General features: G+C 39.7%; 1 protein-coding gene across 4 annotated transcripts in view; it reads right to left on the bottom strand.

Moving 5' to 3' along the window:
- Positions 1-6,705, bottom strand: part of dmxl2 (Dmx like 2) — a 68,384-nt gene extending 61,679 nt beyond the window's left edge. For 3 of the 4 annotated variants that reach the window (XM_008118494.3, XM_008118493.3, XM_003225893.4), the window contains exon 1: positions 6,503-6,704. In XM_008118494.3, the coding sequence (XP_008116701.2) occupies positions 6,503-6,589 (87 nt within the window). In that variant the 5' untranslated portion in view covers positions 6,590-6,704. Of the gene's footprint in view, positions 1-6,502 lie in introns of all 4 variants that reach the window. The other variant, XM_008118492.3, reaches the window with a different exon arrangement.
- Positions 6,706-27,447: the final 20,742 nt, after the last annotated feature.

Here is a 27,447-nt window from a genome sequence, read left to right as displayed (position 1 = left end):
ATGACACCTTGTTGGCAATGCCTGAATCAGTGGTTTTGATGAAATGCTACAGAAAACACCTGTTGCTTATGTAGGTGATGAACTCCAGTTGGCAAGTAACTGAGTAAGATGTTTTCAGTGTACAACTGTTCCTGTACTCTGTGTGCAACAACCATATGTTGGGCAATGGTTTATATCTACAAAAATAAAGTATCTGCTATTTTTTTTATCTGAGAGGGCACTTTTCTGAGAATTTCTAGGTCTTCCAGCATTACATTCAATGTTTTCAGGAAGCTGACCACAGAAGTGCTTTAGAGAGGATCTAAAGATTTCTAGAAAGGTGTTCTCTTTAGAAATCTCTAGGCCCTCCAGCCTGTTGGTGACATTTGACCATACATTAACTCTGGAGGATTCACAGAATCGTACAAAGAACTTTTTAAATAAAAAATCAATCAAATAACTATAGCTGCAAAAGTCAAAACTGCAAAGGTAGAGGAAAGACTGGCTTAGTAGCCAACTCCAATAAGCTCTAATTTACAAATGAGCAGAAATTTTACACATGATGTTGTTTTGTACCATTTTCAAGCAAACAGGGAAATAACAAGCAACCTTCCAATATTCCAAAAGCCCTTTATTCTCACCTTATTCAGATCAATGCTTTCAAACCAAATCAGTTTGTTTAAGCAGTGTAAGTCCGGTAATAAACCATGTGCCTATACACTTTCATTAGCATTCCCCTTCTTTCACATGCTTTAGTAGCAACACTTTAGCTTCAAAGACTAGTTTCCCTATCCAGGTGGCATGACAAAATACAGTTTAATAAACAAAGCTAGTTTGGCAGAGTATCCCTGAAATGCTCCAAAATCTAAAAAAAGGGTCACATTGGTGGCTATGATGACACTTGTGTTTTGTGATGGTTCTATGTATACACACTTTTATTTCAGGCACAAAATTATTAAAATAGTGTATTCAAAATTACCTTCAAACTATGTACCCATTGTATATGAAACACCAATGAATGTTGTGTTTAGACCTGGGTCTCATCTCCGAGATATCTTATTATTTATATGCAAATATTCCAAAAAATGTAGATAGCTAGCAAATTTGCACTTTCTGAGCAGCTGATGAATGACAGCACTGGGAACTCCAGCTTACCCAGGATCATTTGCAGTATTACCATATGATATTTTAATTCCCCGAATAGGTAGTGCTACAGATAGTATGATGTTGCTACTCCACTCAGAAATTAATAGCCCCAAATTATCAGAGATCAGCACTACCGACTCTGTTTAATTAAATTATTTTTGTGCGGGAAAGTGTTACTGGAAAGGCTACATCATTGACCTTCCTAACTGAAAAGCAGGGATGATGGCATGGATAAAGAGAAGAGAACTTGTTGTATTACAACTACCAAGTCCTTCCTATATAAATATCTTCATTTGTGTGCCAATTCCATTGGCTATCCCACGAGTTCCTTCCAGAATTAATAAGAGACAGGTGCATAAAGAAAAACAGATACTTAAATTCATGAGCATGTTTTTCTGTACTGCCTCTGTATTCTATATCGTTCTTATCTGTTACTTAGGCTTTGTTGTTTTAACTGAAATAATTCATACACTCAGAAAAAAAACTTAGATTTGTAAATACTTATGAACTTAATATTTAAAATCATAAGTTCAGGATGTAATTTAAATGTTTCAATTCCAAGACTTCAAGACCAACAGAAAACCAGGTCGCTCTGGCATAGACAGCTTACTGCATTGGAACAACAATAAAAACCAAAGCGCAAGCAAACAAAAGCAATTAAAAAGATCATATTATTGGAGGAGGAGACATCACAACAATGAAAGACCTTGAGGTATACTGTCATTTGGTACTTGGGCGGAAGTAGATTATTGGAACATTAAAATTATCACTCTCTCTTTAATTATGACTTTAAAGCAGACACTTTCTCATCCACAGCATACATACACAGAACACTTTTGTGCCAAACATGTTCTATGAGAGTCCCTTTCTTGTCTCTCTCTTTCAATACCTCATTTTATGGCCTGCTTTGGCACTATTAGTAAATCATTATGAAAAGAAATGAAGCTGATTCACAACGGAAGCCATTCCTTTTGATTTGATCAAAATTTGGAGAAAATAGACCAAAACTACCATCAACTATAGACCACAAATTACTGAATGGACTTGAATTTCTCTGTGTTGGAAGAACTACTATGGTTTCTTTAAATGTCACAACCAGTAATTGTTGTGCAGTGCTCCTAGACACCAGTAAAGCTGCATAGCAGCAGAAAAGAGAAATACTACAGAATCCTATCCTTTATATTATACTGACTAGACTACTTTTTAAAAATGTAAGATAATTTTACACATAAAGGTCTGTCAAGTTGTGTCAACATGCCCCGAAGGTATTTGAGATAGATATAATAATCAGCATAATGTAGCAGAAATAACCAAGGGCTTGGATTACTCTGCCATAAAGATTAGCCATGTATAATATATTTTCCCAAATTATAAATATTAGTATTTCATAGGTACAAACTGTATAAGCTAATAAACTACAGGGCAGGGGGAGAGAACATTTTGTGAGCGGTCGTATCTCTCTCTCCCTTTTAGTTTTATTTTAAGCCAATATTTATAGTCCATTCAATGGCATTCAATGACAAAGCTCATCAATGACTGAAAAGGGAAGTATTTAAGACAGCTGCAACTAAATCTCTTTTAATCAGAACACGAGATGTTGCATTTCATACTATTATACATTATATTTCATTTGAAAAAAATACCGTATATACTCGAGTATAAGCCGACCCGAATATAAGCCGAGGAACCTAATTTTACCACAAAAAAACTGGGAAAACATTGACTCCAGTATAAGCCGAGGGTGGTACATTTCAGAAATAAAATAGATACCAATAAAATTACATTAATTGAGGCATTAGTAGGTTAAATGTTTTTGAATATTTACATAAAGCTCAAATTTAAGATAAGACTATCCAACTCTGATCAAATCATTATTCTCATTGTCTTCAGTGTAAATGTGTTTATGTGTTCTTTTAATAATAATAGAGTAAAATAATACATGTAATAATAATAATAAATACAGGAAAATAATACATGTAATAATAAATAGAGTAAAATAATAAATGCAATAATAATAAGATCAGAGTGCAATAATAAATGTATTAATAATAATAATAAAAATAGAGTAAAATAAATGTAATAGTAGCAACAATAATAGAGAAAAATAATAAATGTACCATATATTCTCGAGTGTAAGCTGACCCAAATATAAACCAACCAGGACCCTCACCTGAGTATAAGCCGAGGGGGGCTTTTTCCATCTTAAAAAGAGGGCTGAAAAACTAGGCTTATACTCGAGTATATACAGTATACATAGCCCAGTTCTCAATGTCATATCAAAAGACAAACATGTTTCTCAATATTCTGTGGGAAGCAGAGGTATTCCAGATAATAAAAGCATCCTAAGCATTTATCTCCCAACTTATCAGTGGGCCTAAAGTCATTATTGCACTTGGGAGGGACGAGGGGACAAAAACACACACATCATTACATCAGGAAAACACAAAAGGAGGAAAGGCAAGTGCTGATAGTTCATCCTAGCAACTATACAACCCAACCTAAGCTAGGCTGTATATCCACACCGCAGAATCATACCAGTTTGACATCACATTGATTGCTATGGGATTCTGGGGGTTGTAGTTTTGTGAGATATTTGCCCTCCTCTAACAAAGAAGGTGCTACAACAAACGACAAATCCCAAGATTCTGAAGTATGGAGCTGTGGCAGTGAAAGTGCAATAATTCTGCAGTGTGGATGGAAGACCAGACAGCAGTGGCTTACCACCAGCTCTGTCCTGATATTTCAACATGCCTCTAGCAACACACTTGAGAAGCTAGACTGTCTACAGCCCCCATCTATAAATAATCACTGCATAAGGAAAGCCCAGCACACCGTTCCAGCCTTCATGAATAATTGCCTTTTTCCCTACCTAAAGATACGTTATCTTCACTACAGGGAAGGTATAGGTGGGAGAGAAATCACCAGGCCAACCCAACAGCCACTTGATCTCCTATGTTATGAGAAGCTTTGCTGCCTGATTTCTACAAGATCTATCTCAAAACAAAGGAGGCCAGGCCATATGTGCGCATGTATGGTCAATGGGCAACCTTATTGCCAACCCCTCACCTTCAATTATTTACTTAAAACCCTGCTGGCATACTATAGAAAAATTCCTGTGCATTTGTTAGAAATCTTTAACCCTCGGCCAGTTCCCCAGCAACTCAATGAGATAAAGAGAGATAAAGGAAACCACAGACATTAATCTACCCTGAAAGACAAACAGAGATAAGCAGAATATACACAGTACCAAATACATTACATTGTGAGCCTCATTGGGATCAACTACACAACCCGGCACAAGCATTATAGACATAAAATGTATGTACTTGTGTGGTTTTGTTCTTAATATGCATCTATAGACAACCAGAAAAGCACAACCTATATGCCCAAAGAACACTGTCTGCTCTTCTTGTCTCCCAGAATTGATTGCTATTCAGAATTGCAGAAACAATCAAATTAAGCTTGTGTTTATGTGTACACCTGCATTAATGTATGTACAACATGCATGCTATATACAATCCTATATGATTTTTTAAAATTTTCAGCTTTTAAGCAAATTATATAGCAAAAAAGACCAAGAGAAAAGAAAACAGCTTAAATAGAGAGGAGAAAATCGAGAAAAACAAACCACCCCCCCTCCATAAACCAACTAGACAAGGCTCTATACATCTGTCATATCTATATATCTTAAGCCAAGGAGGTGCTGTAGTGTTATTTGATTTTTAAAAAAAACTGTTTTAAATGCTTTAAGGGATTTTAACTGTCTGGTTTGTTTAATTCTATTTTAATATATGTATGCTGTGAATTTTAAATGGCACTGTCTCTTCAGGTTGTGAGTGGCTTTGCATCTCCATGGAGATAATTCATATAGATATATCTACACACCACACAAATAAATATAATGCTATCAGTATATCTGATACGTCTAAATGTGCGGGCTTGTATACACACATACACAAATAAATAATAATAATGGCATCAGTACCAGTATATCTGATACGTCCAATGTATGTGTATATATGTATAAAATATATATTCATATGCACACATACCCACACACACACACACACACAAAGTAATGGCATCCGTACCAGTATATCTGATATGTCAAAATGTATGTGTGTATGTGTATGTGTGTGTATATATGTATGTGTGTATATATCTATACAGTAGAATCTCATTTATCCAACACTCGCTTATCCAATGTTCTGGATTACCCAACACATTTTTGAAGTCAATGTTTTCAATGCATTGTGATATTTTGGTGCTAAATTCATAAATACAGTAATTACTACATAGCATTAATATGTAATGAACTACTTTTTCTGTCAAATTTGTTGTATAACATGATGTTTTGGTGCGTAATTTGTAAAATCATAACCTATTTTGATGTTTAATAGGCTTTTTCTTAGTATCACCTTATTATCCAACATATTCGCTTATCCAACGTTCTGTTGGCCCGTTTATGTTGGATAAGTGAGACTCTACTGTAATGGCATCAGTACCAGTATATCTGATATGTCCAAATGTATGTGTGTATGTGTATGTGTGTATATATATGTATGTATGTATGTATATATGTGTGTGTGTGTGTATGTGTGTAATATATGGGAATATAGGTAAAGTAAAGTTTTCCCCTGATGTTAAGTCCAGTCATGTCTGACTCTGGGGGTTGGTGCTCATCTCCATTTCTAAACCGAAGAGCCGGCGTTGTCCATAGACACCTCCAAGGTCATGTGGCCAGCATGACTGCATGGAGCGCCGTTACCTTCCTGCCGGAGCGGTACCTATTGATCTACTCACATTTGCTAGGTTGGCAGGAGCTGGAGCTAACAGCAGGCGCTCAAGCCGCTCCCAGGATTTGAACCTGGGACCTTTCGGTCTGCAAGTTCAGCAGCTCAGCGCTTTAACACACTTTGCCACCGGGGCTCTAGTATATGAGAATATATACACACACAAATAAATAATAATAATGGCATCAATACCAATGTATCTGTTATGTCCACATTATATAATACACACAAGGATGAGTCTGCAAGCATTACATATTACTGTTTAAACTGTGAGCATCTTGGACCAAGGTGGGTGCAAATGTATCACAATAATAACATAAATAATAACAATAATTCAGACATTTTAATTGCCCCACCCAGTCTTGTTTTTCTTTTTTTCTTTTTAAAGGAGAATTCCCAGATAGGGAATCGAAACGCCTGTCATTGGCATGACTCTCACAATGACACCCCCCTTCATCTATTCTGTATTGGTTTGGCCCAGCTTGGCCTCTCCCTTCAGAAAGGCCGAGCTGGGCCAAACCATTTCAGAATACGGGGGGGGGGGGGAGGGAGAGGTTTGCCATGGTCCAAGCCATCCGCCTCACCGTGAAGGGGGTGTCCTCGACGCTGCCCACCGAGTAGCAGTTGTCGCCCGGGTTGACGGCCCCGGTGAGCACCTGGTGCAGATGCATGGCGGCCTCCTTCCTCCTCCTCCGCCGCCGCCTCCTCTCTCTCTCTCTCGCCTGACGGAAGAGGGGAACCTCTTCAGCGGGGCTCTCTCATGCGCGCGCCTCACGTACGGCGGGCGCGCTCCCGACACCGGCGCCGCCTCAGCTGCAATTGGGAGCGAAAGGGCGAAGTGAGCATGCGCGAAAGTGAGAGAGCGAGAGAGCGAAAGGGACCCGGGCTGTACTAGAAATCGAGTAGGGCCACCGCAGGTGCGCATGCGCAAAGGAGGTCCTAAAGCCAGGGGAGTTCAAGGGAACACTGCTATTACAATTTTATGGAAATATTATCCAGTGGCATCCTGGAGGTTGTAGTCTAGTGAGGATTTTCCATCTCTCTACGAAGTGTCAAATCCCAGCATCCCATCCTATGGATTGCTGTGAGTTTTTTGGGCTATGAGTTTGTATGTTCCAGTAGCATTCTCTTCTGACGTTTCGCCTGCATCTGTGGCTGACCTCTTCAGAGGTTCTGTTGGTGATGAGGCAAGTGGAGTACACACACACACACACACACACACACACACACGTGTATGTATATGTATATGTATATACTCCACTTGCCTCATAATAATAATAATAATAATCTTTATTTTTATACCCCTTTTCCATCTCCCCAAAGGGACTCGGGGCGGCTTACATGGGGTCAAGCCCAGGTGGTTACAGTCATAATAAAAACACATCCAAGTAAAAACAGATCCATATAAAACATAGTAAATTTTCATCTCCAACAGAGCATCTGTTGAACACACACAAATATGGTGGGATAACGAATCCTTGTCTGTGTAAAACAAGTGTGAATGTTGCAATTAGCAAGCTCGAATAGCATTGAGTAGCCATGAAGCTACAAAGTCCATAAGTGAGGGTATTTGCACAGGGGTAGCCTGGCTATTGTTGTCTGAAGGTATCTCTGCCCTAGACCAAACTGCAAAACCTATGAACCAAGTGATGTTAAACTGCATTAATTCTACATTGTAGACACACACACACACACACACACACATGGATTACATCAGTTGAAGGCCCTGCCAAAAGACTGCAAAACCTATGAACCAAGTGGTGTTAAACTGCATTAATTCTACATTGTAGACACACACACACATGAATTACATCAGTTGAAGGCCCTGCAAAAAGACTGCAAAACTTATGAACCAAGTGGTGTTAAACTGCATTAATTCTACATTGTAGACACACACACACACACACACACATGGATTACATCAATTGCAGGCCCTGCCAAAAGACTGCAAAACCTATGAACCAAGTGGTGTTAAACTGCATTAATTCTACATTGTAGACACACACACATGGATTACATCAGTTGAAGGCCCTGCAAAAAGACTGCAAAACTTATGAACCAAGTGGTGTTAAACTGCATTAATTCTACATTGTAGACACACACACACACACACACACACACACACACATGGATTACATCAATTGCAGGCCCTGCCAAAAGACTGCAAAATCTATGAACCAAGTGGTGTTAAACTGCATTAATTCTACATTGTAGACACACACACATGGATTACATCAGTTGAAGGCCCTGCAAAAAGACTGCAAAACCTATGAACCAAGTGGTGTTAAACTGCATTAATTCTACATTGTAGACACACACACATGGATTACATCAATTGCAGGCCCTGCCAAAAGACTGCAAAACCTATGAACCAAGTGGTGTTAAACTGCATTAATTCTACATTATAGACACATACACATACGCCTGTCATAGGTTTGCCCTGGATGCTTTAGATGTTGTTTTTGTGATTATATTAGCAGACCCTTTTTCGTCCTTCTGAGCCCTTGAGGAAGCCAGAAGGCATTTTGGAGGAGGGTTTTGAAACAAAGTTAACCAATAAAAGGCCAAACAAAGAAACAGTTTGTTTACAAAGGAGCTCAAGAAGCAAAGCGGTGACCTCCATAGTTGGACAGGAACAGCCAATAATAAACCCATCAAGATAAACCTCATATGATAAGGCTGAGTCTACAAGCGTCAACAAACTGGATGCCTAACTTGGAAAATAGCTTTCCTTACCAAAATTCTTTAACTTCAAAGCTATCTTTCCAGCATAGTGCCATCTCAGGATGCATCTACACCAGGCATGGGCAAACTTCAGCCCTCCAGATGTTTTGGACTTCAACTCCCACAATTCCTAACAGCTTGTAGTGAAAGATAATGAAAGTTGCAACTTTCTTGGGTAGGTTGGGCCACTTTTGGGAGAGGCCCTGCAGTCTAAAATTGTGATCTTTTGGAGTTAGGGTTGGAGCAAATGGAGCAAAGAGTTATAAATAATTTGCAAACATCTCACCTAAAACAGATCACATTTTCCCTCTTAGCAAAAATTGCATTCTCTGTCTCTCTCTTCTTCTTCTTTTTTTTGGCACATAATCTTTCCATTAGTGAGAGTGCCATGGATTTAGTCACATTTCCTTGTACCTGTAGATACCTTGGTGTCGAGCCCAGTCTTCTATTACTAAATGGTGTTTGCAGTCACATAAGTCTCGTTCATGCGACAAGCAGAAGACCATCATCCCAACTTGAACTGGCAAACTCTATAAAAGTTCTTTGGGAACATCTTGTTTTCAAGCAGAAGTCAATCAGAGTTTGGGGAAATTATATTTTGTACTACAACCCCCAGATTTCCCCAGATTCCCTGACTTGGTGGCTGTAGTATACAAAGTAAAATTTCCAAAATTTGTTAAAGTTCTTCCGAACTTGTGTCACGTTTTTGTCTCAGAGCTGTCCAAGGTCCTGAAGTCTTTCTGCACCCTATTTGATACTCCATTGAAACTCATTGTGCTCCATGGTTTGTACGAGGACTATCCAGAAAGTAGATTATGTTTTGGAATTAAAAATGAACAAAGTATAGGAGAAAACATTTGCCATATGCAGTTGAAAGCCACACCCAAATACCACTTCTCAACATAGTCCCCATTCAAATCTAGGCACTTACCATAGCGATGAATGAGCTTTGCAACTCCTTCCCCACTAAATTATGCCGCCTCCGTCCTCAACCACTTGTTTCCAACAATGGGAGTGTGGCTGGCAATGCAGCGTTTTGGTGATGCTGCGCAGCTGCAAGAAGGGGTGACCGGCTGGTTGGGGACGCAAGCGGCAGAATTTAGTGGGGAAGGAGTTGCAAAGCTCATTCATCGCTATGGTAAGTGCCTAGATTTGAATGGCGACTACATGAGATGTGGTATTTGGGTGTGGCTTTCAACTGCAAATGGTAAATGTTTTCTCCTATACTTTGTTCATTTTTAATTACAAAGCGTAATCAACTTCCTGGATAGCCCTCATATTACAGATTTGCCTCCTGAATACCGTGTTTCCCCGAAAATAAGACAGTGTCTTATATTAATTTTTGCTCCCAAAGATGTGCTAGGTCTTATTTTCAGGTGATGTCTTATTTTTTCATGAAGAAGAATTCACTTTTATTGTTGAACAAAAAAATGGACATTTATTATATACTGTACAGTGGATGTCATCGCAAACCAACATAACCAAACAAACTGTGAATCCTAGCAAGAATTTCATGTTACTACCATTATTTTCATGTACAGCATTATTTTCATGTATGTACATTTACCAATTCTGCATGCTCTGGTGTTCCGTTTGACGAGCATAATTCCAAACAAAAACTTTGCTAGGTCTTACTTTCAGGGGAGGCCTTATATTTAGCAATTCAGCAAAATCTCTACTAGGTCTTATTTTCTGGGGATGTCTTATTTTCGGGGAAACAGGGTAGTAGCCAGGAGTTGGAACCATTTAGACAAGGAATTCCTGGGGGATGCATCTACATTGTGCAATTAATGCAGTTTGACACCACTTTAACTGCCTTACCTCAATGCTGTGGAATCCTGAGATGTGTAGTCTGCTGAGGTCCAGTTCTCTTTGCCAGAGAAGGCTAACAGACCATGTCAGACTACAACTACCATGACTCTGTAGTTTTGAGCCATAGCTGTTTAAAGTGGTATCAAACTGTATTAATTCTATAGTGTAGATGCACCGAGAACCATTGAGCACAGACCTGGATACCAAGCCAGAGTTATGACAACACAACCCAGCCCAAGAATAAAAAGCCTCTGCTGAACTTGTGTCATGTTTTTGTCTTGGAGCTGTCCAAGGTCCTGAAGTCTTGCTGCAGCCTGTTTGATACTGCATTGAAATCCACTGTGCTCCATGGTTTTTATTACAGCTGTGAACGCCTGGGCATGAAGAGACAGAGAAGGATATTTCTGGAAATATTATATCTTTGCCAAGGGTAGGAAATTAACTCCCTGAATTGATTGGCTATTATAAAGCCATGCATTTAAGTCAAAAAGAAGGTGAAAGAGGTGGCTTGATCATTTCTGGACCCGTGGCCACGGAAGCTTCCTCTTCTCATGTCTTTTAGTTTTCTGGTGATACGTGGTCGGGCCCCAGGCAGCTCCCGGTGCTTGGGCATCCCTGGAATTAAATGTCCTGATTTGAGGCTTTGTCTTTCATTCAAGATAAAATCTGTAGAAGCTTCTTTCAGATCTTCCCCATCCATATTGAATCTTTGCACAACCAAACTGCATAGGGTTCAAATGGTGGGATGTTTAAATTCACTGGGGTGTTATACCGTGGGTTTAGTTCTTACTAAATATGAAATCCTGACCTTTTAGATACTCTCTAATGCAGGCATGGGCAAACTTGGTCCCTCCAGGTGTTTTGGACTTCAACTCCCACAATTCCTAACAGCCGATAGGCTGTTAGGAATTGTGGGAGTTGAAGTCCAAAACACCTGGAGGGACCAAGTTTGCCCATGCTTGCAAAATGGGTGAGCAACTATAGAAATAAAAACCCATTGCCATCAGCATGAGAGATTGTCTGCTTGGGCCTTGGGACAGTTGTCTATAAATCTCCCAGCTTCTCCCTGACAGCTTTGTTGCTTTCAGCCCTCCTTCTTGATGACTATCAGTGTTTTCCTGACCTTGGACTGGCTGCGATTCACAACTATGTTTTATTTCTTCTTGACTTTGTTTACCTGGACTATTGTCTTGCTGAACAACCTCTGGACCGACTAGCATCAGCTCTCTCATTTCTACTTTAGTCCTGCTGGGCACTCTGTCACTGATCTGGGCTACAGCTAGAAATGCCCTTTACCTTTACCTACTGAATTGTTTTAACTATGGTGAATTGTTTTAACTATGTTATGTCTCATTGTGAGTCATGAGGTGAGGCAGCTAGCATTTAAAAATATGTATTTTATGTATTATTATGGGCCATGGTGGCACAGCAGGTTAAACGCTAAGCTGCAGAACTTGCTGACCGGAAGGTTGGTGGTTCGAATCCATGGGATGGGGTGAGCTTCTGTTGTTGTGTTGTCCGTTGTTGTGTTGTCAGTTTCTGTGTTGTCCGTTGTGGCTGTCTGTTGTGTTGTCCGTTGTGGCTCTTCCGTTGTGCTTTTGGAGAGTAACTATGTTATATTTCTTTTCCGTTGCTCCCTCTAATATCTATCCTCTAGACCACACCACTTCCTTATGACCCTGTTCGCTATGGTTTTTATTCTTATGTCTTTCTCACCCCGAGTTTTAACTTAATGTTCATCTTGTCCGCCCTTGTTTTCATTGTTTCCTTGATTTGTATTGTAATGGATATTATTATTTATTGTATTGTTCACTGTGTTGTGTTATGTTGTTCTTTTATATGCTGTTTATATTGTATTGTTCTGGGCATGGCCCCATGTAAGCCGCCCCGAGTCCCCGTTGGGGAGATGGTGGCGAGGTATAAATAAAGTTTTATTATTATTATATTATTATTCTGCCAACCTAGCAGTTTGAAAACATGCAAATGTGAGTAGATCAATAGGTACCGCTCTGGTAGGAAGGTTACAGCACTCCATGCAGCCATGCCAGTGGCCTCATGACTTTGGAGGTGTTTACGGACAACGCCGGCTCTTTGGCTTAGAAATAGAGATGAGCACCAACCCCCAGAGTCAGACTTGACTAGACTTAATGTCAAGGGGAAACCTTTATTTAATGTATTGTTATGTACTATTAAAAATGCAATCAAATGGCACATGCTACAATATGGTTTCATCGCTTTAATTTGATGGGTTTTTCCCCTTTCCTTTTTTGTAGGAAACTGGGAATTTGTGTGGAAAAAAGGTGAAGACCTGGCTTTGCGAACAAGCGTTTAATGAATGAATTATGATGGCTTTAACTTGGTCCGGATTAAGGTTTACGTGCAAGGTTTATATGGACGAATGGATTAAGTATTTTTATTGTACTGTTTTAAATGTATTTATTGTATTATTTTAAATTGATTGTTTTAATTGTTATGTTTTATTTTTGTACTGTATACCGGCATTGAATTTGCCAGATTGTGAGCCGCCCTGAGCCCCTTCGGGTGAGAAGGGCGGCATAGAAATGATGGAAATAAATCTCTATATATAATAAAAGTGAATGTTTGTATCTGGGTATGTGGCAGCTTTCTGATTGGCCGACCCTTCCACAGACCACTGAGACCACCAGAAATGACAGATCTGGCCCAAACTTGACACATTTAACCCCCATGAGGCACTGGTGCCGTTTGAGGGAGGATGGACCACAGATGATGGGATTTGCAGTACTTTCAAACACTTTAACTCCCACAGACTACTGCAATGCCCACCAATGATGGAGATGGACCAAACTGGGCACACAGAACCCCTGTGGCCCCCTTTACGTCCTGATGTATATTGGGGCAGGATGGACCAAGGATGATGGAATTTGCAGTACCTTCCCTCACTTCTTGAGACCACAAATCACAGAACTGAACCAAACCAGGCACACATATCCCAAATGACACACTTCACATGCTGCAGCAGTTTGACGGAGGGTGGACCAAGGATTATGGGATTTGCAGTACCTTCGTCCAATTCACCTCCCACAAACCACTGTGATGCCCATGAATGACAAAACTGTATCACATGCAGGTGCAGGGTTGCCCACTTTACATCCTGGTGCAGTTTGGAGGAGGAGGGACCGTGGATGATGGGACTTGCACTATCTTCACTCACTTCCTGAGACTACTGTGACCCCCACCAATGACTGATCAAGACCAAACTTGGGACATAGAGCCACCATGGCCCACTCTACATCTTGGTGAGGTTTGAAAGAGCTTGGACCTTGGATGATGGGACTTGCAGTATGTTCACTCACTTCCCGAGACCACTGTCACCCCCATCAATGTCTCATCAAGACCAAACTTCACACAGACAACACCCAGGACTCACTCTACACCCAGGTGCAGTTTGGAGGACAATGGACCATGCATGATGGGACTTCCAATACCTTCACTCACTTCCTGAGAGCACCGCGACCCGCACAAATGACTGATCAAGACCAAACATGGTACATGGAGCGCCCATGAGCTATTCTACATACTATCTCTGTTTGGAGAGGGATGGACACTGGACGATGGGACTTCCATATGGGAGTTGGAGCTCACCCGCACCCACTGAACCCACCTGACATTGGATATAGGCTACACTTGGAACACAGGCAACAATGCCTTTCTCAAATGACCCGGGTCATATCCTGACATTGATATTTGCAGCATTTTAATGTTTTAATGATTTATATAGGGTTTTAATGGCATGTTTTATATTGTATTTGATGATCTGGCTTTTGTGTATTTGTTTGTTTGTCTTGCATGCGAAAGACCTATGGTCTAAGCATTAAATAAATTTGGTTTGGTTTGGTTTGGCAAATGACTCGGGCACCGCCGGGTCTCCAAGCTAGTAAATAAATAAAATAAATTCTTCATTAGATGCAATAACATGTTTGACACACCAAGTACACCCCACTTCTTCTAGAAACACCTTTGTGTTTGTTTTGTGGATTTCTGGAGTGTAGTTTTTGTGGAATAGTCAGGTTTTGTGAAGCTTGGAAAGAGTTAACTTTCTTTTACTGCGAGGAGGTGGACCGGACAGCATTCATCACTGAAAGACGGGCATTTTCTGTTCCTAAGGAGATAAAAGAAAGCTGTTGCAAAGGTGTATTTATAGCTCCTGCTGTCCTCCAGGAAGTGAAAAGACCCAAAGTCACTTCCTGCTGTCTGTTTCTCGGATGACATAACTCTTGAGGCTTAGAGTTTTGCAAGTAATTCCCTTATTCAAGCAGGGCTTGCAGGAAGCCATGCAGCTGCTCTCCCATTGCTTTGTATGCAGACTTTTTGTCCTCCCAAATTAACTTTATCTTTATTAAAAGAGCAAAGCATTAACATTTTGATCTATGGTTTTCTGCCCCTCCCTCCCTTTCTTTCCTAAACAATGACAACAGCAACCCTCGCCAGCCCTTACAACTTCAAACGTGCTACCGGATTAGATTTTCATTGCTTTTATATCCATATCATTGTGGAATAATCCTATTATTAAGTTGGAATAGATTTGTAGGACTGAAAGAGGAGATCAGAACACGGCCCGCTGTATGCAGCTGCAAATTCTTATACTTACGCATCTAATTGGTTACATTTGAAAAAGCAAAGCTATTTTACAAAAAAAGAAAAAGAAATTCATTCGTAATATAGACTTCTCATATTTACCCCGTCAGGTTTGTATAACTTGATTCTCTTGCTGCGAAATGGGTAAAGGAATTAGTACATTATTTCTTGTGCAAACTTCTGCATAAATCTGGATCATCTTCATTGGAAACTAAGCTTCGGTTCCATGATCAAGATGGTCTGGAAATGGAAGTTGTTTGATGTTTTTATAGTTTTAATGGATTTAATCTACAGTTGTATGTGTTTTATTTAGATACGTTATATATTTTTATATATTTGTAAGGCATTGAATTTTGCCAATTATTATGTTGTAAACCACTTTGAGTCCCCCCAGGGGTGAGAAAAGCGGTATAGAAATGCAGTTAATAATAATAATAATAATAATAATAATAATAATAATAATAATAATAATACATTGAGATAGGCATGGAAAGATGGTTATTTATCTGCAGCGTTTTCAGTATCTTTGCACTGGTCATTACAGGTTGACTATCCTTTATTCGCAATGCTTGGCTTCAAAAGTGTTTTGGATTTCCGATTCTTTGTTTGTTTGTTTTTTGGATTTTAGAATATTTGTATTTGCATATACTGAGACATCTTGGAGATGGGGCCCAAGTCTCAACATGAAATTAATGTATGTTTCATATATGCTTTATACATATAACCTAAATGTAATTTTACACAAAATATTATGTAATTTTGTGCATGGAACAAAGTTTGTGTAGGCTGAAAGGTGTCGTTTTCTCATCCACCCATGTAGTCAATTTTGGGATATTTTAGATTTTGGATTTCTGAATATTTTAGATTGTGGATTTTGGAATACTTATATTTGCATATACTGTGACATCTTAGAGATTTCACCCAAGTCTCAACATGAAATTAATGTAAGTTTCATATATGCTTTATACACATAACCTGAATGTAATTTTACACAAAATATTATGTAATTTTGTGCATGGAACAAAGTTTGTGTAGGCTGAAAGGTGCCGTTGTCCCATCCACCCATGTAGTCAATTTTGGGATATTTTAGATTTTGGATTTCTGAACAAGGGATGCTTAACCTGGACCTATGATAATGATGATGATGATGATGATGATGGTGATGATGATGATGATGATGCAGTAGAGTCTCACTTATCCAACATTCGCTTATCCAACATTCTGGATTATCCAACGCATTTTTGTAGTCAATGTTTTCAATACATCGTGATATTTTGGTGCTAAATTCATAAATACAGTAAATACTATGTAGCATTACTGCATATTGAACTACTTTTTCTGTCAAATTTGTTGTATAACATGTTTTGGTGCTTAATTTGTAAAATCATAACTTAATTTTGTGTTTAATAGGCTTCTCCTTAATCTCTCCTTGTTATCCAAAATATTCACTTATTCAATGTTATGCCGGCCCGTTTATGTTGGATAAGTGAGACTCTACTGTAATAATAAAAACATTTATTTATACCCTGTCAACATCTCTCAGAGGGACTCAGGGCAGCACATAGAGACACTCCAAAGTGCAGCATATAAACATAAGCATATAAACAATAACATAAATTTTAAAATAACACCCATAACAAACATAAAATACATATAATTTATTGATTAATGGGATCGGGTGAGCACCTACTCCCTTTGTTAGAGATGGGGAAAATCTTAAAAAAATATTTGAGAAATAGCCAGAAAAAAATCCTTTTTGGAATGTCCGGAACTCCTGGACTGATGGGAATCTTTACAGATAGGGATTTATTCTGCATACAATTCAAACAGTATTGCACAAAAAACAGTATTGGTTGCATAGGAAATTCTCTGCAGAATTAGCTATTTTCTGTCCAAAATGTGCAGAATCCCAAAATTGTGGGATATCAATAAAAAGATGGGAGAGCTCTGTGTAAGTGTTGGGTGAGGTTATTAGAGTGAGAAATGAAGTTTCAATTAACCCATATAGAGTCAGTCAGAGGGCTGGCTCAGGTCCCTTCCATATTTTGGAAGAGCCTGAAAAGCTGGCATTATTATTATTTTATTATGACACAGCAAACAAGATAGACATGCTGGATTTCGTATCACAAAATCACAAGTTGAACACTTCCCAAGTGTCTAGGACTGTGTGATGTATTTTCGGATGATGCTGCAGATCCCAGTTGGGTGGCCTTTTGCAGTTGGCAATTATTATTATTATTATTATTAATATTATTATTATTATTATTATTATTATTATTTTATTATGACACAGCAAACAAGATAGATATGCTGGATTTCATATCACAAAATCACAAGTCGAACACTTCCCAAGTGTCTAGGACTGTGTGATGTATTTTCGGATGATGCTGCAGATCCCAGTCGGGTGGCCTTTTGCAGTTGGCAATTATTATTATTATTATTATTATTATTATTATTATTATTATTATTATTATTATTTTATTATGACACAGCAAACAAGATAGACATGCTGGATTTCATATCACAAAATCACAAGTCGAACACTTCCCAAGTGTCTAGGACTGTGTGATGTATTTTCGGATTATTATTATTATTATTATTATTATTATTATTATTATTATTATTATTATTATCTGCTTTGAACTGAAATATATGGCAGTGTGGACTCAAGAGAACCCAGTTCAAAGCAGATATTGTGGGATTTTTTGCCTTGATATTCTTGGTTATATGGCTGTGCGGAAGGGCTCTCAATGGTCTGGTTTGGGACGATATCAGGAAGGAAGAACGGAAGTGAGAGCATTGAATATATACCTTGTTTTGACAGAAAGCGTCCTTGCTCCAAGGTCATTTCTGAGCAGGTTCAGTAAAATGGATCCTGAGTTATGGAAGAAGAAGACTCTTTTGTTTTCATCCCTTTAGCAAAACCAGCTATTATACATTTTGCAATACCCTACACTGAATCATATCTGATATTTCTGCTTTTCTTCTCCCGGTGTTTATATATAGTAACACTAGCTGTGCCCGGCCACGCGTTGCTGTGGCCTTGTCTGGTGGTGTTGGTGAGAAATTGTTGAGGTAGTGGTGGTATTGAATATCTGTTGTATGTTTGTCTTTATGTTTAGTATGCATTTGGTTGTTTGTGTACTGTGATAGAGGGGGTGTATGTCCTTGTGTAGTATTGTATAGTATTTATACATTGTCCATGTGTTGTGAATGCTTGGATTGTGTCCTGCTGTATAGTAGAAATGGTTGGGCTGGATGGCCCTTAGGGGTCTCTCCAAACTCTTGGATTCTATGCTTCTATTATTATCATCTTCATTATTATCATTATTATGTAGAGGCTGGATGGCCATCTATCAGGAGTGCTTGGATTGTGTCCTCCTGCATGGTAGAAGGAAGTTGATCTGGATGCTCCTTTGGGGTCACTCCAAACCTTAGGATTGTATGATGTTGTTGTTATTATTATTATTATTATTAGTAGTAGTAGTATTGAGAGGCTGGGTGGCCATCTGTTGGGAGTGCTTGGATTGTGTCCTGCATGGCAGAATTGGGTTGGACTGGATGAGACTCTACTGTATATTTATTATCTTATATTATCTGTTTAGAACTGGATTATCTGAGGCCCCTTCTACACAGCTGTAGTGAATTATCTGGCAGTGTGGAGTCAAGATAATCCAGTTCAAAGCAGATAATATAAGATTCTAAATGGGTTATATAGCTGTTTGGAAGGGCCTTGAGTCTACACTGCCATATAATGCAGTTAAAATCTGATAATCTGTGGAAAAGGCCTAAGTGAGACCTAACTGTGCCTGTCCCCTGGGCTGAGTAGGTTGCTAGTGGATGGAGCTTAGCCTTCAAACTGGCAGCAATTGGATAAAAACAATTATTCCTCTCCCTCTAATTAGGACTTTATTTTTCTTTTCTTTTTGTTGTATCAACCTAGAGCCGTGGATGATGGGTTGTGTTGTCAAATTTCAAGGTTGGGGGGCCTGTAGTTTTGTTGTTTTGTCCGCTGCCCTGATGCCATCACTCTTTTATATATATAGAAGGAGGAGGGTGCAGTGATGCTAATAGACTGTGGCTCATTCACATCCTGATCACAGCTTTAAGATTGCAATGGAGATGCGTTTCAAAGGAGATGCAGCAGCCACCTTTGCACAGGATATGAAAAATGGAGCCAATCTTCACACCTGGCGAAGCTGCTGGACTTGCCGAGTATCCAGGCTGCTTGGTGATCTCCCCCCTGATGCAACCCTGAAGCTGAAATGAATATTTCTAACCATATTAGGGACTCTTCTGCTTTGTTTTATACACAAATCTAAAGTCACGACAGTAAATAAAGAACGACACTCAGAAAACAGGAGAATTCCAGCCAGGAAACAATCAGGGCCAACAAAGGATTCCTTCAGGAAGGAAGCAACCAGGCTTTGAAGCTGCAAGGCTATTCAGTGTGAATCAAGGTGGCCAGTTGCAATATTCACAGCCATATCATTATCACTGGTGACATCACAAGGCATTGCTATATATTCAATTGAGACAGACAGACAGACAAATTTATTTATTTATTTACAGTATTTATATTCCGCCCTTCTCACCCCGAAGGGGACTCAGGGCGGATCACATTGTACACATATAAGGCAAACATTCAATGCCATATAACATAGAACAGAGACAGAGACAGACGCAGAGGCAATTTAAACCTTCTCCAGCTTTCAGCTTCCTGAGGGTATGTTTGATTCCGGTCACAGGGGGAGCAACTGCTTCATCATCCACTGTGATGGTAACTTCCTCATTCCAACAGCTGGGTGATTTTTATGGTGTCGTAAATTAGCCTCCCCACATAGAAATGGTACCTAAATTTCCTACTTGATAGATGCAACTATCTTTCGGGTTGCTTAGGGTTGCTTAGATCAACAACGAGCAGGGGCTATATTTTTATTTTAATTGTCGGTTGCTCACCCCAACACGGGCTGGCCTCAAACTCATGATCTCTTGGTCAGAGTGATTTATTGCAGCTGGCTGCTAACCAGCCTGTGCCACAGCTCGTGGCTAAAATAGCCACAATCTCCACCTCCCAACAAAGGATTCCCTAGGTAGGAAGCAGCCAGGCTTTGAAGCTGCAATGTTATTCAATGCTAATCAAGATGGCCAATTGCAACATTCACGCTTGCCTCAAACAGACAAAAGTTCTTTCTCCCATCCTGGACATTATTCCACAGATGATGATGATGATGATAATAATAATAATTTATTTATTTGACCAGTCATTTGACCATTTCAAAATACAATACAGATAAATACGAGGCAAAAAGGAGGAGATATAACACGCTATGCTAGTTTTATATATATGTATATATATGTTATATATACACACACATATAGTACAATATAATTTACAATAATATATAATAATTATAGCATACTGTATATACATATAATATTCATAATATTATATTGTAATTTAATATAATACTAATAATACAATATAATAATATTAATTATATATTATATTTTACATGTAATATTACTAATAATATTACAATATATTGATACAGTACAATATAGTAATTTATTACCAGTATTGTACTATGTTAATAATATAATATTGTATGTAAATTTAATTTGTAAGCCGCTCTGAGTCCCCTTCGGGGTGAGAAGGGTGGCATATATATGACCCCCACTTGCCTAGTTTCCAACAGACCTCACAACCTCTGAGGATGCCTGCCATAGATGTGGGTGAAACGTCAGGAGAGAATGCTTCTGGAACATGGCCATACAGACTGGAAAACTCACAGCAACCCATCTGATGGCATGTTTGTTGGTGGTCACAACTAAGGGAAAGCTAAGGGAATGTGGTCTGCCATAAGGTTCTGCTTCTCATCTTGGAATAAAACCATAGTTGTGACTGCTCCAAAATCAGCCTCATTGCTATTTGGTTCATATTACTGTTTCTCAATATGTGAGGGGGCTTCAGTGCCTTTTGTAAGTCCCTGGATTCTACAGAACTAATATAGATATTGTCGTTCTCCACCATCTGTTCCCAGGGAGGGATGTTCTCAGCAAGCTACGTGAAATAAATAAAAGGCCTGAGTCATCCATTGCTCGAACACGGCTTTGTTCTCGGACCTAGCAGATTCTGCTTAGCTCTGAATTCCCCCGCTTTGCTCTGAATTTGCTCCAACGGTTGTATAAAGAAAGGAAAATGAGAGCTCACTGCAGGAATTTCTGGAACAAGGACATCCTTTTAAACAAAGGGATCAAAGTGGCTTTCTAAATGATGCGATAGAGTAGCAATGGCAACCTTGATGGTGAAAATTACCAAGCACTAATAACTAAAAGTCGGCATTTGGTGCAAGTACATGCTGAAAAAAGGAATAGTTTGCAACAAGTAAGGGACATTTTACAAATGGGAGGTATATCACTGGGTTGCTGTGAGTCTTTCGGGCTGTATGGCCATGTTCCAGAAGCATTCTCTTCTGACGTTTCGCCTGCATCTGTGGCAGGCATCCTCAGATGTTGTGAGGTCATATACGGTCACATGACAACGTTATGTGTTGTCGAAGGCTTTCATGGCCGGAATCACAGGGTTGTTGTGTGTTTTCCAGGCTGTATGGCCATGTTCCAGAAGTATTCTCTCCTGACGTTTCGCCTGCATCTGTGGCAGACATCCTCAGAAGTTGTGAGGTCTGTTTGAAACTCAGAAAGTGGGGTTTATATATCTGTGGAATAATGTCCAGGGTGGGAGAAAGAACTCTTGTCTGTTGGAGGCAAATGTGAATGTTGCTATTGGCCACCTTGATTAGCATTGAATGGCCTTGCAGCTTCAAAGCATGGTTGCTTGGGACAGTAAACAAAGGATAGTAAGTAAAGGATAGTAAATAAAGTGCACTTTGCACTTTATTGAGAAACTACCTCTCCCATTGGATATACTTTGCACTTTGGCCCAGATCCTTGTTTTACTCTTCTGCTTTTAATATTTTATGCTATATGTTGATTACTATGATGGTTTTATTGATATTGATGTTTTATAGTTGGTATAATTGTTTTATCATTTTATTGTTGTATGTTTTCAGGCTTGGTCCCCATGTAAGCCGCTCCGAGGCCCCATTGGGGAGATGGGGCGGGGTATAAAAATAAAGTTATTATTATTATTATTATTATTATTATTATTATTATTATTATTATTATTATTAAGAACAACATAATATTATGATGTAATACATGTAATAATAATAATACACTATTGCAATTGTATATTTATATTACATGTAATATTACTAATAATATTGCAATATAGTTGTATAAGTAAAGGTAAAGGTTTCCCCTGACGTTAAGTCCAGTCGTGACCGACTCTGGGGGTTGGTGCTCATCTCCATTTCTAAGCCGAAGAGCCGGCGTTGTCCATAGACACCTCCAAGGTCATGTGGCCGGCATGACTGCATGGAGCAGAGTTACCTTCCCGCCGGAGCGGTACCTATTGATCTACTCACATTTGCATGTTTTCGAACTGCTAGATTGGCAGGAGCTTGGGCTAACAGCGGGTGCTCATTCCGCTCCTGGGATTTGAACCTGGGACCTTTTGGTCCGCAAGTTCAGCAGCTCAGCGCTTTAACACACTGTGGCACCGGGGCTCCGGTAGTCGTATAGTACAATATAATAATATATAATGTTTACATAGTGCTTATATTGTGCTATACGAATAGTTTAATATATTGTATGTATATATACCTTGTAAGGCACCCTGCCAACCTAGCAGTTCGAAAATATGCAAATGTGAGTAGATAAATAGGTAGCACTCCGGCAGGAAGGTAACGGCGCTCCATGCAGTCATGCCGGCCACATGACCTTGGAGGTGTTTATGGACAACGCCGGCTTTTTGGCTTAGAAATGGAGATGAGCACCAACCCCCAGAGTTGGTCACAACTGGACTTAACGTCAGGGGAAAACCTTTACCTTTACCTTACTAAGGCACCCTGAGTCCCCTTCGGGGTGAGAAGGACGGGATATAAATGTCGCTAATAAATAAAATAAATAAATATACACTCAGAAAACAGGGGACTCCCAGGCATGAAAAAATCAGGGCCAGCTAACACCTCCCAACAAAGGATTCTACCAGACAGGAAGCAGCCAGGCTTTGAAGTTGCAAGGCTATTCAATGCTAATCAAAGTGGCAACATTCCCAAAGAGACAGTTTTTTCTCCCACCCTTGATATTCCACAGATATATAAACCCCACTTGCCTAGTTTCCAACAGACCTCACAACCTCTGAGGATGCCTGCCATAGATGTGGGCGAAACGTCAGGAGAGAATGCTTCTGGAACATGGCCATACGGCATGAAAGACTCACAGCAACCTGGTGGGTGTTTCATTTTGATGTTCTCTCTTGGGCTTTTGGAAGTGCAATGTGCCCCTGCCTCGTGCATTGGCATCAGCTGTTTCTCATGGAGTTCTGGGCCACATCCGTGCCAAGCGATGCTCGATAATGGCATTGAAGTGGCGAGGAGAACATCAGGGGCATATCTGTGAGTGGCACCATGCTCTGGCATGCAGCACAAGAGCAGATGCTGAAAATAGGTCATGGCGCACTCTGAGGAGACAGAAGAAAACAGTGGGCGTATTTATTATCCATGAATGGGCATGGAGGCTACAGGAAAATTGATTCCTCACATTGTACGGAATATGTCTCAGTAGGTTACAAATCAAAAGAGGTGCAAGAGGGAGTGATCAAGGTTTGTGCATATATAATCCTATTATATAGGAGCCCCAGTGGCGAAGTGCATTAAAGCGCTGAGCTGCTGATCTTGCAGACCGAAAGGTCCCAGGTTCAAATCCCGGGAGCGGAATGAACGCCCGCTGTTAGCTCCAGCTCCTGCAAACCTAGCAGTTCGAAAACATGCAAATGTGAGTAGATCAATAGGTACCGCTCTGGCGGGAAGGTAACTCTGCTCCATGCAGTCATGCCGGCCAAATAACCTTGGAGGTGTCTACGGACAACGCCGGCTCTTCGGCTTAGAAATGGAGATGAGCACCAAACCCCAGAGTCAGACATGACTGGACTTAACGTCAGGGGAAACCTTTACCTTTTAATCCTATTAAAATGAGTTTGCATCTCAATTCTCCCAAGATTTTGGGGACTTCAGTTCCCATTAGCCACACTCAGCATAGTCGATAGTGAGTAGCCTAAAACCTTGGAAGATATGGTTGAAAAAAGTAACTATGTACTAATGAATGGATCCTCTGGTGGCGCAGCGGGTTAAACCGCTGAGCTGCTGAACTTGCTGACTTAAAGATCAGCAGTTCCAATCCGGGAAGTGGGATGAGCTTCTGTTGTTAGACCCAGCTTCTGCCAACCTTGCAGTTTGGAAACATGCAAATGTGAGTAGATCAATAGGTACCGCTCCAGCGGTCCATGAAGTCATGCCGGCCACATGACCTTGGAGGTGTCTATGGACAACGCCGGCTCTTCAGCTTAGAAATGGAGATGAGCACCAACCCCCAGAGTCGGATACGGCTGGACTTTACCTTTACCTTTACTATGGAAATCACAGCCATTTAAACAGACTAAAAGCAATAATATGTTAATACAATGCAATCCTATTTGAAAATATTGCAAAATTGTATTCACTTTGTCTCCCTCGGCAGCCAGAAATAAAATAGGACTAACATCAAACGTAATTGAAATCTAGAGAAATGTGAATGGCGTGTGTCTGTATCCATGCTGTCACACAAATATCAATTGAAATGGAAACGGCAATGGAACTTATAGGAAATTTGTCGTAACAAAAATACTGCGGCGGCTGTTATGTTCTCCTCATCCCATTATCATCATTACACATAAAACAATGATTTCCTTGAGTAATTAGTATGAGATGTACATTTCCCAAAACTAAAGAGCTGCTAGTTAATTCTGAAAGCGCCGTTTCTGATTCTGCCGTCCCAACAAGCCAGAAAGTTTTACCTGAACTACCAATTAAAATAATTAATGCCATGTTCCCAAGGGTACTCTTGGCATTGAACACATGGTCTACCTTTTTATTATTATTATGGACTCTAAAATAATTGCTGTGGCAATTCTCCTTGGGGAAAAAAACTCTCATACAATGAAATGGCTGTGCAGAAAATGTAATTAAAATCAATAAATAGGGACCTCTCCTCCATACTGGATGCAATGCCACATCACTCATATGGCAGAAAAGCTCGAGGAAGGGTTTAAACTTAAGAGGTTTTTAAGGACAGCCAATTTGCCTGATTGCTCAGGCTGCATTTTTTAAAAAATCTCTAGCATTGGCAGTCTATTACATCTCTATCTCAGAGGAGATAGAAAAATCCAATCATTTTGGATCCAGAAGTGCAATAGAATGGCTCTTCTTTCCCATTTCTCATTTTGGTGACACAAAAGGTACTTGTTGTTGTGTGTCGTCAAGTCATTTCCAGCATTGGCCCCATGTGAGCCACCCCGAGTCCTTTCGGGGAGATGGAGACGGGGTATAAAATAAAGTTGTTATTATTATTATTGACACAAAGACATAGTATGACACAGCAAATGAGATATATATGCTGGATTTTGTATCACAATATCACAAGTCGAACACTTCCCAAGTGTTTAGAACAGTGTGTTGTATTTTTGGATGATGCATGCAGATCCCAGTTGATCCCTTTTGCAGTTGACAGATCGTGATTTTGTCAATGTCTATTGTTTCCAAATGCCAGCTGAGATCTTTTGGCATAGCACCCAGTGTGCCCATCACCACCGGGACCACCTGCACTGGTTTCTGCCAGAGTCTTTGAAGTTCAATCTTGAGGTCCTGATAGCGGCTGTTGTTGTTGTTGTTGTTGTTATTATTATTATTATTATTATTATTATTATTATTATTATTTTATTGTATGACACAGCAAACAAGATAGATATGCTGGATTTTGTATCACAAAATCACAAGTTGATCACTTCCCAAGTGTTTAGAACTGTGTGATGTATTTTCCCAGTTGATCCCTTTTGCAGTTGACAGATTGTAATTTTGTCAATGTTTATTGTTTCCAAATGCCGGTTGAGATCTTTTGGCACAGCACCCAGTATGCCGATTACCACCGGGACCACCTGAACTGGTTTCTGCCAGAGTCTTTGAAGTTCAATCTTGAGGTCCTGATAGCAGCTGCATTTTTCCTTTTGTTTTTCGTCAATGTGACTGTCACCTGGGATGGCAACATCAATGATCCAAACCTTTTTCTTTTCCACAACCATGATGTCTGGTGTGTTGTGTTCCAGAACTTTGTCAGTCTAGATTGGAAAGTCCCACATATAGGACATATATACTTTATGTGTGTGCATATAGGTACCTTTACCTATATGCACACACATCAGGATCCTCTGATGTCTGATGTTGGACTGGATGGCCCACGAGATCTATTCCAACTCTATGATTCTAAGTGGAGGATGCAGCTTTCGTCACACCTATCACATGGTCATGACTCAGCTTCTTTGCATGTCCCGTCAGTTCCACATCATCACCCACTTAACCCTTTAGTAAGTGTGTGACCACATGTCCATTAGAACTTTATTTTTCTATCCAGTTTTGCACAATAGGTTTACAGCCAATGCATTCCTGTCTAATGGTGCATTGTTTATATAACAATGGAAAATGAAGCCTGCAAATTGAATGTTTGACAAATGTAAAGTTTTTCTATAGTTTTTCTATTGTATAATATACTCTACATTTTACACTTGATATACATATAACGGCGCTCCATGCAGTCATGCCAGCCACATGACCTTGGAGGTGTCTATGGACAACGTCGGCTCTTCAGCTTAGAAATGGAGATGAGCAGCACCAACCCCCAGAGTCAGTCACGACTGGACTTAATGTCAGGGGAAAACCTTTACCTAACCTATACATATATGCCAATAAAGGCTTATTGGAAATTGGAAATATAACAATGGCTTCTAGGTCAATGGGACAATCCATTTCCAACGGGTTTTAAAAGGAGCTATCCAAAGTGCTGAATCTGTTTAGGAGCTAGGATTCAACTCTTTGGATTGTTCAGTTGGTTGAAAACCCAGATCACTATTAAATGTATCCCTCTCATCCATCTATATATATAAAAGGGTAATGAAATTTCGGTCTAGGACAAAACAACAAAACTACACATCCCAGAAACACTAAACTTGGCAGCACAACCCCTCATCCATGCCTCTATGTTCATACAACAAAAAGAAAAGAAAAATAAAGTCCTAATTAGAGGGAGAGGAATAATTGTTTTTATCCAGTTGCTGCCAGTTAGAAGGCTAAACTCCGCCCAATTAGTCTCCTAGCAACCCACTCAGCCCAGGGGACAGGCAGGGTTAGGCCTCACTTAGGCCTCTTCCACACTGCCTATAAAA

Source organism: Anolis carolinensis, unplaced genomic scaffold (assembly GCF_035594765.1).
Source record: "Anolis carolinensis isolate JA03-04 unplaced genomic scaffold, rAnoCar3.1.pri scaffold_11, whole genome shotgun sequence".
NCBI classification, from domain to species: Eukaryota; Metazoa; Chordata; class Lepidosauria; order Squamata; family Dactyloidae; genus Anolis; species Anolis carolinensis.
The sequence above is the reverse complement of the archived record's forward strand: the minus strand, read 5'-3'. Positions and strand labels throughout refer to the sequence as shown.